This window comes from Neopsephotus bourkii, unplaced genomic scaffold (assembly GCF_033783945.1).
Source record: "Neopsephotus bourkii isolate Nb327-2 ecotype Australia unplaced genomic scaffold, CSIRO-AGI_Nbou_v1 NB_745, whole genome shotgun sequence".
In the NCBI taxonomy this organism is placed as follows: Eukaryota; Metazoa; Chordata; class Aves; order Psittaciformes; family Psittacidae; genus Neopsephotus; species Neopsephotus bourkii.
The window spans coordinates 2617662-2634652 of record NW_026901243.1 but is presented as its reverse complement, the minus strand read 5'-3'; the positions used below and the strand labels follow the sequence as shown (position 1 = coordinate 2634652).

The 16991-nt window shown below is 39.8% G+C and overlaps 1 protein-coding gene across 5 annotated transcripts in view; it reads right to left on the bottom strand.

Annotated features, from left to right (window-relative positions):
* CTDSPL (CTD small phosphatase like) overlaps window positions 1-16991 on the bottom strand; it is an 81994-nt gene that overhangs the window by 49156 nt on the left and 15847 nt on the right. The window contains exon 1 of one of the 5 annotated variants that reach the window (XM_061354792.1): window positions 4907-6177. The exons of the other annotated variants lie outside the window; for them this stretch is intronic. Within the exon in view, the coding sequence (XP_061210776.1) occupies window positions 4907-4940 (34 nt within the window). The 5' untranslated portion in view covers window positions 4941-6177. Of the gene's footprint in view, window positions 1-4906; window positions 6178-16991 lie in introns of those variants that run through there. 5 annotated transcript variants of the gene reach the window in all.

Here is a 16991-nt window from a genome sequence, read left to right as displayed (position 1 = left end):
TGGATCTGTCCCTTCCCCTGTCCCCAAAATAACACGCTCTAACCTTAGAGAGCCCCAGCCAACACCAACACTCCGCCATCACTCCTCTTCAGTGATTTTACACTCTCTCTGCAGCTCTGACTTGGACTTTGATGGATTGCAGTTAAGATGCCTGCACCCACTCTGCATACAGGCGTTCATATAACAGACCCCACTGCGATGTGGGTCGTAACTCAAACTGAGATGGAAGAGGGGGATAGCAACAACAGCTTCTCACCGAAAGCTGCACGGGTACCTCCAGGATACCCAGCAGCATGCAGCAATGTTTGCACTGTGGGAAGCGTTGCCTCAGACACCTGCCACATCTCTGTGCATTGTTTATCCTAATAGTTTTTAAAAATCCCTTTTGGGCCAAATAATAACTATTATGTTCTGTACTATAAAATAGCATAAGCAATTTTAAAAGCTCTCTTCTGGCTGCTGGCAGAATGCTATCAGTTCAGGCAGAGTCTCCCCCTGTCCATTTAGCTCCTCCTGCCCAGCCCCAGCCTATTCAATGAATTACTAAAACCTAAACAGACTTCTGCATTTGAATTACTCTCCTGAAGCTATATGGAGCTAAAGCAGAAAAACATTATATGTGATTGCATGCCTGCTGCAAAACAAGATAAATACCTGTACCTCTTCCACTCCTACATAATCAAAACAAGGAGGACAAATAGCTGTGTATCAGCTTCATTACCGCCTTTCTTGGATCTGATTTTTCTTGGGGACATAGGAAAACATGACAAAAAAAATGCATGACCAAACAGGATTTTCCCAGACCAAAATTTAACAAACAGTAAAAATCTGGAGCTAACCCATGCCATGCTACAGAGATGTCCTTTCTCCTGAAGAACTCTATTCCAATAACATGTCCCCTCCCATGGGGGCACAAGTCCCCTCCCGTGGCCCAAACACAAGCCAAGAACTCCAGCTCTACAAAATAAACAATGTAAGGTCTGGTGTGTTTAAGACACACATTGCCAAAAATCCCTTGCCAAGATCCAGACAACTGGTGGTGGGAAGTGTCTGGGTGGTCATGGGTCTCCACACTGAACAGAACTATTATTTCTTTTGTTTTAGTGACATTATAGATCCAAAGTAATTTCTGTAGATATCCTCCTTAACCTCCTGGTAGCTCAGTTCTCAGTCCACCTGACCACAGGCCGCATTCACAATGCCAAGCTGATAAGCACTCATATGGTATAATTCATCTGATTTGTCTACACTAGAACCCACCTTAAAACTGCCAAATTTTCCCCTTGCTTCTCTCCACTGAGAGTCCCTAATGAATACTCAGCTGTTCATATAGCAGACATTTACAGTTAAGGGAAAGATCACCATCTCCCAACACCACCACTTTAGTCTTTCCTGTAAGTCAGCGGAGTGGGCCAAGACCAGAAACAATCTATCAAGCTCATTGTCCTAAAAATGCAGCAAAATAACCCCTTCATTTAAGCTTTCTGCTCCTCTACCCGTATCAATGCAACTATTTCCTAACAACTCCAAACTACTAATCTGCATATCAAAAATACAAATGGAAAATGTTCATAAAAACAAAACACAACACAGGACAATCCCAAGCACAACTACAGGCTGGGTGGAGAATGGACTGACAGCAGCCCTGAGGAGAAGGACTTGGAGGTGTTGATTGACAAGAAGCTCACCATGACCCGGCAGTGTGCTCTTGCAGCCCAGAAACCAGCCATATCCTGGGCTGCATCACCAGCAGTGTGACCAGCAGGTCGAGGGAGGGGATTCTCCCCTTCTACTCTGATCTGGTGAGATCCCCCTGCAGTCCTGCAGCCAGCTCTGAGGCCCCCAGCTCTGGGGCTCCCCTCTGAAGCTGTTGGAGTCCAGAGGAGATTACGAAGATGGTCTGAGGGCTGGAGCACCTCTGCTATGGAGACAAGTCAGGGTTGTTCAGCTTGGAGAAGAGAATCTCTGGGCATGTAATGATAAGAACATGGGGGATGGTTTTAAACTGAAAGAGGCAAGATTTAGATTAGGTATTAGGAAAAAATTCTTCCCCATGAGGGTTAGAAGATGCTGGCACAGGTTGCCCAGAGAAGCTGTGGCTGCCCCACCCCTGAAGTGTTCAGGGCCAGGTTGGATGAGACTTGGAGCAACCTGGTCTAGTGGCAGGTGTCAGTGTCCCATGGCAGGGGGTTAGAACTGGATGAGCTTTACGGTTCCTTCCAACCCAAATCATTCTATGATTGTGTGACTAGAACTTAACATGAGATTTCTCAAGGAGGCTGAATCAGGAACACTGGACACCAAATCAAGTATACCCCAGCTTTCAGGATTCCTTCAGACTCCCATGAATTCTCCCTAATATGCTGCAATAAAAATGCCATCATACAGAAAAGTCTGATGACATTTAATGGAAAATTATTTGCTACAAATATTATGTGTACCAGCTCTAAGACCACAAAGCTGCTAAGCTTGCACAGCAGTTTTTTCACTCCTTTTCCTCTTTTTGTGAAGAGGTGAAGGTGAAGAGGTTTTTTTCACACAGAGGATGGATTGGACACTGACTTACACAGTACTTCAGCAAACACATTATTCACAAAACTTGTGGGGTTTTGTTTTTTTTCTGATTTGAAGAAATTCAACTGTTCAAAAATCTATTTAACCACCTAGGACATTTATAGGTGAGCCCAAGCACCGAAGAGGCTGTTTTATCCCTTCCTTTAATGAAGGACAAGGTAATTTCCAAATATCTTCAACAAGCCACATGTTAAAACACGCTTCACCACTCTCCGGTAACAATGTGAAGTAATTACAACACTCATGTAATGCTTGTGCCTGCTTTCTGGCCACAGCTTTTAAGTTTCCCACCACAATCTTAAGTCTTCTACCAAGTCTCAAAGATAGGAGCATCTTCATCAATAACATTAAAAAAATTGCCAATTCCACAAATCTGTGACACTCCTCTTTTTCTTCTGGTTATGGTACAACCATCTGTATTAGTTTGTGGTTTATGTCACTGGCAATATCACAGTAAACATTAAGGAATGTGGCTGGAAGTGAATACGTAAAGAAAAAAAAAAAGAGAAATACGTAGTTTCTCTTGCAACCACAAGTTTTGGATACTTCCATTAAAAAGAAAGACAATAAAAAGTAATACCAGAAGGTACTAACTGCTCCAAGTGACAACTGGGGACACAGAATTGAGGTTTCCTTAAAACTCTGGATCAAGCGACAGAAGACAATACTGCATTGTACTTTTTAATAGGACAGCTATACTGCAAAACAAAGAAGAAAAGGTCAACCCCACCAAGTAAGACAAGTTGAAGCCTAAAGAGAACTAAATTCACTTTTCTGCTCCATTAGGAATTCCCATGTTGTTTTTTTGTTGTTGTTGCACAAGTGGCTTTGTATGTTTTGTGGTTCCTTGTCTTTAGAAAAACTTCTTAAACCCAGGGTAAAAAAACCCACCTATAAACGTTTCCTGCTGTTTTTATCCTCAGGTAGAGCACACATACAACCTTCCACTAGGAGCTTGGGGCTGAATATATATTAAAAATTTAGAGGTACTCATATAATTTAATAGTAAGGTCTAGAGGAGTACTTTGCTTGTAACAGCCTAACTTATTCTCTTATCACAGGTAGCTTACATTCCTGAAGTGGTATCATGCACTGTTTTGCCCAATGTGTAGAAATGACATTAACCATATCTAGGAAATAGTGCTGGGTGAGGTCCTTAGCATTTAAGTAACAATTTAAGTTATGCTTTCCACAAAATATAATTGTGGTGTTTGGTGTTTGGATATTACTAGTTACAGATATTTTTCCTATTAATAAAGTAATTCTTGCAGAAGAGTCTAGTATGGCAATGGAAAAAAAAACGTATCTCAACAGCTCTTGTCTAAACATGCAACTTGATATTTTTTATCCTTGAGTCATTTCAGGTAACTACACCAAGCATGATCTAGGACTGAGAAAGTATACTGAAAAGTAAAAATGGAAAAGATCACTAAATATTATGTCACTTGGTTTATACTTGTTTATAGTGCTAGCACATCAGAAAAAGTAATTATAAACCTAAGTTTGTACCATGCTTAAAGTATTCCACATTAAAAGAATTTATTTTATTACATAATGCTAAATGCTTTAAATGTCTCTTCAAATCCCATTTATAACCCATAGATAGAAAAGCTCACATACATTCTGCCTGCCTTAATAAACCAACAGGATACACATACATGCATGAATACATGGCATGCATATGCACACACCTGGAAAAGCCAGCTTGAAAGTGGTTGAGGTAACAAAAATATGCAGCCCAGCCCTGCATCCAAACCAGACAGGTAATTCTTAGACATGGAGTTTAAAGTAACTTCAACATATAGTCACTCTGTCATCCTAAAAAGCATATTCTGGCTAGAATTACCCTGACTCTTTTAGGAACTGAATTCCAGTAATACAGTGCGAATTATTAAATGATCATATCAGCTTATTTTCAACAAAATTCTGGTTTCTTTTCCTTGAGGAAATTCCAATCGTACGTGCATGCACCACTCCAGTATTAGCAAGAGTTAGATTCTTTTACATAATTTCTTTTTCCCTATATAGAAAATGTATTCTTCAAGTTCATTTCTACTGAGGGAAAAAAAGCTTTCGCTTTGCTTTCCTCATGAATAATACATTAAAAATTTAATATCAGAGAACAAATCTTCTTTTCAAGCCTCCAGAAGCAGCACTATATTTGCTCTATTACTCTGAAAAGGCTCATGCACACGTTTAAATAAAGGTAAGCTATCAACTGTTGTTTTCCATAATTAAGCAATATTAATAAAATACTTCACCATTTATCAGAGCAATCCTAAAGCAATACTGCATAGCGATGTAACTGCCATCAAAAAAGATAATCGCTTACCATATCCACAATAAGGAGTATAATACATTTTCATCCGTAACTCACTATTATAATCTGAAGTGGAACAGATTTTTTCAGCCACTCATGAAAACCAGTTTGTTTACATGAAGGAGACAAGAGAATCCTGATTTCAAGTAGGCATCTGTAGTCCACATTACTAATAACATATGTAAATAAAACCAAATCCCACAAGCAAAACCATTTACAGCATAAAAAAATGTTAAGAGAGCAGGGGGAGCAAAATAACTGCCTATTAAAAAAGATGGAAACTTCTAGGAAGAGTCCTCCTAAGAACAGTGGCCGCATCGATCTTGTGCTGCTTGTTTAAGGCTTGACTGCAGGCTGATGGCTCCAATACAGCCCCAGGCTTCCTTGTCCTTCCTAGGCTTCTATAAAAATAAACAAACTGAGGAATATGAACCCAGATGTTTCAGAGATCAGAAAGCAAGAGTCCAATTAAATCGCTACCATGGAAGTATTTTTAAGTGTTTGTGTCTGGCAAGGCTGCGTTAGAACACAGTATCGCAGAGTTCAATTCCCTGGAGCCTTCAAGTATCATTTCCAGGAAGCTACCAACAAGTTAACAACACTTAAAGAACTGGACAAAGTGTCCTTTGAGAAAGGAGCATGCACACTAAAATCTGCAGAATAAAGTACAAATGCACCAAATACAAACTTTGTCTTCATTTTTATGCATCGCCTCTGCCAGAAGAATGAACAGAAATGGGGGAAGAGATAAAGAGTAATTTTTCTTAAGGTAACTGGAAGCAATGTTACAGACTCAACTGTATGGCTGCAACCACAGGTTTAAGCCAGTATCAGCCAAATTGTCCTTTAAAGATATCTTTAAGGTATCACATTCCACATCAACTGGGATACTCTGATCATTACCACAGCAAGAGAGTAAGAAATGAAAAACTTTATTCTTTACTTAATTTCCTATAAATCCTTTTAAAACCATCATTAAGTTACTTGTATTTAAAGATTTCACTCAGGGCTGGATTTTCAGATGGCTCTTTACCTACAAAAAGGCAAACCTAAGGTGCAACACACAGGAAACAAAGCCTCTATAATGCTTGGTTTGTAGAGACCTAGCAAACATTGTTTGGTGATGAGCTCCCACATCAGAAACTGTGGGAGCGAGCTGTAAACCCTGTAAAAAATACATTTCTAACTGAGCTTCCAAAGGGGAGCGAGGTCCCAGCAAGGTTTGGAATCACCATCCCCAGTTGCTTACTTTTGCAGTGTGCTCAAGAGCCAGCCTCCTGCAAACCTCCTGCTCTTCAATTAACAGTGCTGAAACCTTCATGTTATTTTTTCCAAAAACTTCTACTTTCCTACTTCCCAACATTTGCCTTAGTCTTAAATAATAAAATTCATATGAGAAGCTCTTTTACCTAAACCTCTCAGAAATAAAACCCTACTGCTGTCTGAACTGCTAACAACAAGAAAGTGCCAACCTGCTGAGCTGCCCTCAATGTAGCTCCCGGGCTCAGCCCAGTGAAAGGGCAGCTCTGCCTAGGCAGAGCCTGCCCCAAATGTCACTTGCGTCCCACAGCAGGAAGTCCACCCAGCAGCTGCTGGCACACAGTGCTGCAAACAGCATAGGCTATGTTTGTCCATTACCCTTTTTCCTTTTGGCTGGCGTCTCAGGTTTGTGAGCTCCTCTCCCCTTATACAGGAAGCTGGGGCCTCAAGCTTAATCCTCAACATTCAGTTCTCTTTTCTTCCAGCTACCACTACAAACATATTCTCCCTGAATTTTCTTTCTGAAGGAGAGAAAGATTAATAAATTCCTGCAGCTGAACAAACAAGCTAAACATTATTCATCTCGACAGAGAGCAGATAATCCGAACCTAAAGGTACAAACAAACCTTGCAACACCACTACAACCAGATAACCAAGAATGTCATAGTATCTTTATTCACATGTTTCAACATTACACTTCAGTCACTTGATGTGAGCCAGATGCAGCTGCTCTCAAGCACTTTCACTGGCTTTTGTGCAGGGTTGAGGAAGTTGCAGCAATAGCAGACTTGTGGGAGATTGGTAAAATGAGCAAGATGTGGTTGCAAGCAGAAGAGCCTGGCTACAGCAGCCTGGGAACCCACTGCAACAGATCAAGGGGGTAAAGGGAGAAAGGAGTCTACAATTCTAATTTCTCTTCTTTTAGTCTGAAAGCAGCTGAGTTTCTCTGCACTAAGGCATCTATCCCCTCCTACTGCTCCACGTGCTCAGTACACAGCAGTCCCTGGACTCTACCATCTGACCTCTGCATCCTCTGAACAGCTTGGCTCTTTCTCAACCAAAGAGGATGAATCTCCTTTTCCACTCTCTTGGCCATTACAACATTGCCAGGACCACCCCCCCACCACCCCCCCCCCCAGTATGTTCCCCAGGAGAATACCCAAGCAACCAAGCACAAAATTTCTGTATCTTAAAATGTGGTGTTTAGTAAAGTTATTTCTCTGTGTGGCCCCCTCCCAGCAGCTTCCTCAATTCCTTCCCCCTGAACTTCATGGTCTAAAATAGAGCAAAAAACCCTTCCTGTCATCCTTTCCAATTATTTTGGTGCTTCCTCAATTACTGACCCTAAGTAAAACTGCTATACTATATATAAAGCCATCTGCAACTCAACTAAATGTATACATGCCACTTAAGAAGGGTAGAACTATCCAGTTTCCAGACTCACAGCTCCTTCAGTTGCTGACTAAAATACCACTACAGTTTTTACTGGATTTACTCTAAATAATTTTATAGTATTTAAAATGGAGACAGCACAGCAGCAACTTACTGTTGACTTAAACACCAACTGTTGTATTGAGAGCCTCATCAAAAGGAGCTGAGGCATCTCCAAATGTCTGTGGTCTGCTCTATAAAACCAGCTACTCACCAAAAGTACCACAGGATGTGCAAAGGGAACCACCACAAAATGAAGACATATTAGGGACCCCTCAGTCTCTTGAGGTATTCCACAAAAAGCATTTGATATGCCCAAGAGAAAAGGTACTTCCTTCAAAGGGAGGGAAGAAGGGATACTGCTTTAAGTGACAGCTGAATTGATTTCTTTTAGGTTCTTCGGCTGCCTGACTCAAGGTGTTACCAGTGGTATGAATGAACCTGATGCTTTTGAACACTCATCCTTTTTCCATGTTCCACTACATACAGATGGCTATGGGATCTCCATAATGTCTAATAATAGAACAGCAAGGAGAAGTGGGAACAAAGAAAAAGAAGTGACTCTACACAGATTAACTACATGCAGAATTAACCACACCAGCACACCTTTTCTGTATTAAAAAATGTATGCCAATACCAGCACAAGTGTGATCTCTGCTGCCAAACTAACTATTGAAATTTTGCAGTCATGGAAACTATGGAAAGATACATAAATCAATAAACAAAAACCAGGGGACACACACACACACACACACACACACACACACACACCAGATGAAAAAAGTTCTCTGCTTAGGTTTTCACTGCAGGTCAGCTTTACTACTCTGATTTCTTTCTCCCAGCTCCTTGGAAAGCTCTCAAATCCAAATCCATTGCTCAAAACTTTACACAGCAGTTCAGAAGAAGTCTTTCCAAAACAGGGTACAGAAGGACGACTTCACCACGCTTACAAATCAGCTGTCATGTTGGAATGTGTAAACAGGCATATATCTTATTTTTACTGCTGCGTGTCAAATCTAACTACTACAAATATCTCAGGATTTTCTACAGACTAGCAACACAACTCCTTTCTTCTCAGTTTTTGCAGTGGCTTATCCCACAAAAAATCTTGAAATAGTCTGATGAAGTAACGTGAAAAACACAGGATATACATTTAGTTCACCCAGCTCCTTTCTATTTTTAGTGGAAACACCCAGTACGTCTTTTATTTCAGTACCGGCAGATTCAGTATATTCCCCATTGCATCATCCAGGTCGCTAATGACTGACCAGTGCCAGACCTAGAACAGACCTGGCTCTATCCCTTTCATGGCCCTGAACTACTGATACGTTATGCAAAGAGTTCTGCAGCCATTTTATAGCAGTTTTATGCAGACCACATTTTTTTTAGTTTGGTGTCTTAAAAACTTCAACTCGTGGTAATCTACTGATTTTTCCTTCCCTTATTACCAAGTTACAGAAACAAGCTCAATTTCTTTGACATGGTTTATTTTTGAAAAGAAAAATCTGCTGGATATTATCGGTTTCCTTGGTTTCTTGCAGTGTTGCTTATGTTTTTGTGTTCCTTTCTGAGAACCAAAATTAGAAATAATGAATAAGGAAGCTTAAGTATTACGTTCACCATTCTTTTAGAGGTTTTTTTAGAAGCTTATTTACTCTTCCCAAGGTGCCAAAGGTAACAGCTCACAGCTCTGAAGTTGTAGAGTTTCACACCAGCCACTAAGCACCCAATGATTTAATTTGCCATCTGCTCTCAATTAAAGTCTTAGCCAAAGACTGATAAAAGCTTCTCTTCCCCCATTTCAATAAAATATTTTAGTGTCAGAACTCCGTTACTTCCTCTTCCTGCTGAGCAAGGAAAACCAAATCCTTTGTTTTCCTTTTGTTACTACCATACTCGCCAAATCTGTGCCTTCCCCATCGCCATTGATAGGTGCATGTTCTGGCAGGCACAAGTCTCAGGACATGAAAAATTAATTAAAAAAAAAGTTAAAAGCAACAAAAAAAATTCTTTCATACTTATCCCTGCTCAAATCATCCCTATTGGAAACTAGGTCAGCCTCTCTGCAGGCTTCCTTCCTTCCTTTCTTCTTGTGCTGGAAAAACTTATCAAGTTTGTGAGTTACTATAATTCCTATCCTTCATTTGAACTGGGACAGTCTGTGCTTGTCTCCATAATAAAAAACTCTGTTAACTGCCATCTCATCTTAAATCCTCTTTCTCTTTCAGGTTTGCATCTGAAAGAACTCTGAGTCATGTCTCCTACTTCTCAGAGTTTATTGAGGTTTGCCATCTCATAGCACACTGATTTTAATGGCTTTGCTCTCTTTCTCTCTCTTCTCCCCTTGAATACTCTGATGAATGTCACCATTTCAGAGTCACCCTTTCTAAGCCACCTTCCACTTCTGTACTTTTGCTGCCTCCTTACCTATGATTTCAAAGTCACATCTTTAACAATTTCTTGGCTGTCTTTCCTACATCAAGCCTGTTGGGAAGCTAAGAAGATGTGCTGGGCAATGTCCCCTGCTGCCCTCCTTCCCCAAGGGCCTAGCTACAAAAATCATTTCCACACCATCTTCCATGATTTGAATCACTCTGAACTCCTTAATTGCAAGATGTGTTCAGGTACTTCATTGAAAGCAGAGTAAGGACGTAAAAATGTGCAAGAAAAGCTATCTAACCCAATATAACTGTACCGACATCACTAGCAGTGCTCACTTTTATAGACTCTTATGCTAAGAGTGACAGAATCACAGAATTGTTTTGGGTTGGAAGGGACCTCAAAGATCATTTAGTTCCAATCCTCCTGCCATGACCAGGGACACCTTCCACTTGTCTCAAAACCACATCCAACCTGGCCTCAAACACTGCCAGGGATAGAGCAGCCACAGCTTCCCTCAGCAACCTGCTCCAGTGTCTCACCACCCTTGCAGTGAAGAATTTTGTCCTTATAACTAATTTGACTCTCCCCTCTGTTACTTTAAAGCCAGAAGAGATATGTTTTTACAGAACATGGCCACTACAGAAGCTTTCTAGTGCTACTATTTTACAGTGTTTTATTATCACTGACATTTTACCTCACTCTTTCTCTGTAACTCCATAACTCTGTAACTCCATAAATGAAGTTGAAGTATTTATTTAATGTGTCATAAAGACTCATCACAAAGCCTCTGGGTGCTTTACCACTTAACAGAGAGCACTCCTGAAGCTGACTTGCTACACTGAGCAAGGACAACACTGATGGTACATTCTTACGATGCACCATAGCAGAGGGCAGCAGCCTTCAAACAGCAAACACAAACTTTATTTTAAACTTACAATCTTCACTGTTCCTGTTCATATGAAGTACATCTTAATCCACCCTACAACGCGAACGCGCAAACCACAAACTACCGCTTCCCATCATCTTCCAAGATTTCCAAAGTTCTCATGCGGCTTAAAGGAGTTATCTGTCAACGGGTAAGGACTCTGCCCAAACTGCATCCCTTCCTTTCACAGCCACAGCTTCTACGTTGTCTGCATCGCACCAATCCTTTTTCACTACTGCACAACTCGGATCTTTTTAAGAAATAATTCCTGTAACCAACCTTCATGTCTAGGTCATGGAAGTCATTTTAAGAGAGGTGCATATTAATCCTTAAGGGATGAATCTTTCTTTCTTACCAAGACAACTTCAGGCTGTTTTTTCAGAGTTCAGGAAGTGCCGGAGATGCAGGAACACACCTAAGTGATCTGTTATTCTGCTCAAATCCCCATATAAGCACCTCTCAACAGGACATGTTTCCCCTTCTGATGAAAATGAGGGCCCAACTTCAGCCTTTTCTGCTTGAGTTGCACAGCTGCCCAGCTCCCTTTATGAAAGCTGTCACCAAGACCAGCATTTTCACTCTGTGACTAATCACACAGAAATAGAAGAATTTTTGTTTGGTGCATTTATTTTTTGTGAAGGTTTTTCTGTTTATTTGTTTTAAGCTTTTCTTCTAGATTAATTCTGAACTCAAATGCCTTGGAGAGAACAAAAAAGTCCAACCAACCAACCAAAAAACTTCATGCAGTTTTGTACTGACTGTTTCTTAATCCATCTTGAAGATGGTGCCACATATTGGTAAAAACACAGGCCCACAGGCTCAGCGGTCAGTGAAACACATATACAATCCTTTAAGGTTTTTCTTATAGGTAGAATATAAAATGACCACCAATTTTAACCATTATTAAGCATCCTTACAAGAACAGATAAAAATTACACTGTGGTTGTCCCAGGTTATTTTTATTTTTTAAACACACTGCTTCTTAACTGCCTTGTATATGTTCAAATGTTCAGAGTAACAGGAAGCTTAAACACTAAAAATATATATAAAAAAAATGAACTGCAGAGCTCAAGGAGTCCAAATCAAAGAGGAAACAAGAATGTTTAAGACCAACGATGCTTGCAGCTTATACTGACGCTAAGAAGCTCCCATCACGTTTCAAGCAATAACCATCGTCACCATTCAGCGCAGCTAACAAAGGCCCCCAAACGTACAGTCTCTCATAACATCAATGTTTCTACCACCGTGCTCAGACGAGGCTACTGTTTGAAATACAGGCATGCTTAAATCTGTTCAGCCACTCTGCATATATATGTGTGCCAAGCAGATGAAGAGAATCACATTTGTAGTGATGAATGAAATTACTACAGGCACATTTGTAATGCTTCATGTCAATGGCGACATGTTCATCTATCAGGTTTTCGACACGTACAATCACCTTTCCATCATGAGATGTCTCATTATACACTCCAATAACAGCAACCGCAACAATTAACAATCTGTTTGGCATATTTGGCTCTACAGGTAGCTCATGAAGTCAAAAAGAGAGTAGTGAGAAAATCATGAATCGTAAAGAAAACCAGTGTCATTTATGAAGATGACAGTAAGAGGTCAGATGTGATATACTTCCAGGAACTGACCTGATGACCCCTTTTTTTAAGGAACAGGGCTGTAACCTTGTCTTAATAAAAACTAGGTGTGCATTGAGAACATAGTGTTTTTTGGACAGCAATGTAATAGGTAAAAATTAACCACACTCCAAACACACTATTTGTTCTAGGAAATAAGAATCCAATAGATTACCAGTGGCAGACCAGCTGGCACTACTACCAGGACTGCACCCCAAGCCTCCATACCAAGAGAGACCTTCTATGTTTCAAGAACTTTTGAAGCAACTCTTCTGAAATACTTCCAAGTACAGATTTCCAAATGCTTTTACACTAAATTGCATGTGGAGCACTGCTAGTAGATAGCCTGGTGCCCTGATTTTGGGGGTATTGGTCAAGACAGTAGTAACTGAAGAGAATACACCATTGATGAAAGGTCAGAAGAGAAACAACCATGATCTACTCCACATGGAATCCCACTTTAAAACACAAAGCCCTATGGGGCATTAAGAAAAAAACCCCAAACTACACGTTTCTTCTACCTAGCACAACTCCTGTTTAAACTCATGTCCAGAAATAGAGGCAAACACACAGAAAGAGAAGATGAAGCTGCAGCAGCTTGCCCCATCTCATTGGAGAGATTTTTTATTTTTTATTTATAAACCTGTTTTCCATTTAAGTGTTTAACACTGTGGATAACGCACACATTGATTAGCTGCTATTTTTGCTTCCACAGAGCTATCATTGACAGCAGTTTTACTGAAGAGAGAGCCCCACAACAAGCACTGAAAATAGTAGCAGAGCTCTCATACAAAGTGATTTTCAGTAACGCATCAAAAATACATTGTCAAAGATTAACTTCTTACCTCCAAAAGCAAAGAATCTTTTAACTGCGGATCTACCGAGCAGCAGTTATTAAAGAGACCTCTAGTCATCATACCAGACACATACAGCACAATGTATTAATGAAAATATACCAAATACTGCCGGTTAATCAGTCCCCAAATTATGCAAAACTACTTACGTGGATTATTTTTGTACAAATGCTTGGTGTGTTGCAACATCTGGCAAAGATGGAAAAAAAATCCACCTCCATGAGCATGAGTTTTACTGTAAAGGCTTCAGTTTTGGCCTTGCAATCCCATGGAGTGCCAAGTAATTGGCTAATCCACTTTCAGAAATTACTGGGGTTTGGTTTGTTGTTTTTTTTTTTTTACTTCTCTTGAATAAACTGCAAAGCTATGCCCTGCCTTCCCCTGTCATTTCACTGCATGAGAATAAAGACTGTAGCTTATTATGCAGCTTAATGATATGTTAATCTTAAAGCAAAACACTGAAGTGAAACACTGTCACCAAAACAAACAATCAGAAAATGTGCTATTGAGTGTGATAGAGCTGTATGCCCAAATAATGTGAGAAACCAAGGCAGTAATTAGCACAAATTGTTTTATTTGACAGAATTAACAGAATATAAGCAACTTGCTACTACGATGCAGTTTAAAGAAGAGGAAGAGTTGGCTTCTTATGGACTAGTTAGCATTAAAGCTGTAAAACAAAGGACACTGCAAAACGTAAAGCTGAAGCTAAAGAGAGGATATGTTAGAATTTTACAGGGAGACACAAAACGGATTTTACAGGGAGATACAAAACAAATTTTATATTCTTCTTCTCTGAAGTCAGAACTGAGGGATTTTTTTTAAACAAGGTACAGATTTTCTACAGGAATACCTACCCCATATTTTTTTCAAATCTTCTGTACTGAAAATTAATGTTCATGGTATTCTGATGAAATGCTAAGATAATAATTTTTTAAAGTATATATTCTCTTCTGGAAGCTATGTTGCGTGAAACATTAAACTATTTTACTTCTGCAGGTTCTGTGCTAAAAGAAGTTAGGGCAAAATGTAGTACACAAAAATACTGTCATCCCACATGTCCTGGGAAAGCTAAATTCAAGCAGCAGAGAAAGATCATCTTACCCACAACAGTTAAAAAAAAAAAAAACAAAAAACAAAAAAAACACCCCAAGAAAAACAAAGAACCCCCGGCACTAATACCACCAAACAAAATCACTATTTAGTCTTTACAGTTGTTTTCTTTAACCTTGGAAGAGCATTTTGCAAGGGGTAAGTTGTCCCTTGCTGCAATCTTTAACCCCTGCTCTGGCTGCACCTTTGCACAGACATGACTATCAGTAACTCATTTTTACATATGAGGAAAAATCAAGGAAGCTTAATACTGACTTACATCAGCTGCAAATATTAGTAATAGTTTATTAAAGATGAGTATTTTGAAGGATACAGACTCCAGCCTGACATTTGCATATCTTTTGTGTCCTGCAGAACTTCCTGGCAACATAAGATGTAACTGGCACAGAAAATAAGAACAGGCAGAATGAAAGAAGGGTTGAAAAAGCACCCCAGTAGAATGCTCTGGGGAGAGCTTAGAGCAGCCTTCCGATACCTACAGGAGCCTCTAAGAAAACTGGAGAGGGCCTTTTTCCACAAGCATGTAATGAAAGGACAAGGGGGAATGGCTCTACACTGACATGGGAGATTTAGATGAGATCCAAGGAAGAAGTTCTTCCCTGTGAGGGTGATGAGACACTGGCACAGGCTGCCCAGAGAAGGTGTGGCTGCCCCATCCCTAGCAGTGTTCAAGGCTGGATAGGGCTTGGAGCAACCTGGTCTGGTGGAAGGTGTCCTTGCCCACGGCAGAGATGTTGGAACTGGATGAGCTCTGAGATCCCTTTCAACCCAAACCATTCTGTGGTTCTATGCCGCAGCTATGAGCCTAATGCACAACAATCTAACATGTTCAACATGTAAAACCACAGTTACACAACCTTCTGGCAAAACTCTCTGCCACTGGCCATATGTTCCCATCTTCTCTTGTGACAAAATTAACCCAATAAGAGGGTGGGGGTTGGGGAGGGGAAGATTAAGTATGGCTGAGACATACAACACATGAGCATAAAAAACACTAGTGTTTGCCAGCCTGATTTTGCCTTTGTCTTCACACTTATCCAAATAGTTTTCCTGAATATGGTACAGGGCAATTAAGAAAAGTTCATGGATTAACAGAATGTTATTTACTAAACCACTCAGTAACTTGGGTACAGTGTCTCAAGAACCAGCATGTGAAATCCTTAACAAGGGAGTGGTGGAAAAGAGGAGTATCCCTTTCAAATGTACTCAACTTCCATTTTCCCATGTGACATAATGATTTGAGAGGGTTTTGACACATACTATGACTTAGTTCAAAGTGGGATTTTGTTTATTTTAGAGAATTTTTAAAAGTGTGCATGCACAGTACAGTAAGTACCTTCAAGACATCATTATGTTAAACTGAAAAATTGTTTAGATGAGTATATGCCCTTAAACTGAAACCACTGCAAACATAACAGAAGGGAAAGCTTTTTGTGGAAGAATCATATTTAAGTGAATAAAGAACTGTTTAAGGAAGAGGGAAACACTGGACAAATAAGCATTTTATGACTGCTTTGCATATCTAGATTAACATTTTAAGCAGTCACAGCTACCCAGAGAAGATCGAGTGAGACTCCATCTCACTGGAATATTAATAGAAAAGGCAACAGGTCCAAGTTGCAGCAGGAGAAATTCCTCCTAAATATTAGGAATTACAGAACAGACAAAGGCCCCAGACAGGCTTTGAAATCTCCATCCTTGGAGATACTAAAAACTTGATTGGACAACTCTCAGAGCATCTTCAGCCCTGCAAATATCCCTTTCAACCTAAATTATGGTATGGTGGTATGAGACTGTCCAACTCCCATCACAGTAACAAATCCTGTTACCTACAGATGAATAACATATTTATGTGTAGTTTATGCTCCTGTGTACACATGTAACAACTCTCAGTTATCTGAAGATTTATACATGACTATTTGCAACAGCTGAAATACCACTAAAGGGTTAATAAAAATACTAGTTAAAAAAAAAAATCCTTTCTAACTTTAGTCTGCCAGTCTTATATGAACAATAATCCTTTTCTTTTAAATTCTTTTATGTAATAGAAAATTAAAGCTTAGTATTTTTATCTTGAAACACTATACTGCCAAATAAAAAAACCTACAAAGAGCTTGTGTGACATCTGAAAGGTGATTTTTTTAAAACTGACATTTACAGCACACTGAATTCCTTAAAAGCTTTCATCCACCTTTCCTCTAGTTTTATGTTAGAAAGCTTATTCTCCTTTTTCTCGGTTTTCTGTTTATCCCCAAAATATCATTCTGTCTTCTTTCTAGACCCTCACTATTTAGGCATCCTCATTCCCTTAAATCACTTCCTGGGACGTTAATAACAGACATATAGAGCAAAAGCAATGCCATAGCCTGCTAGTAGAAATAAAATACCACTTTGTTAATCACGGTTCAGAGAAAAAGGGTGAAAAATGTTAGCATCTCACAAATTGCTAAGTGCCTTGTAAACACTTAAGTCACAAACTTTCATCATGAATCTTACTGTGTCAA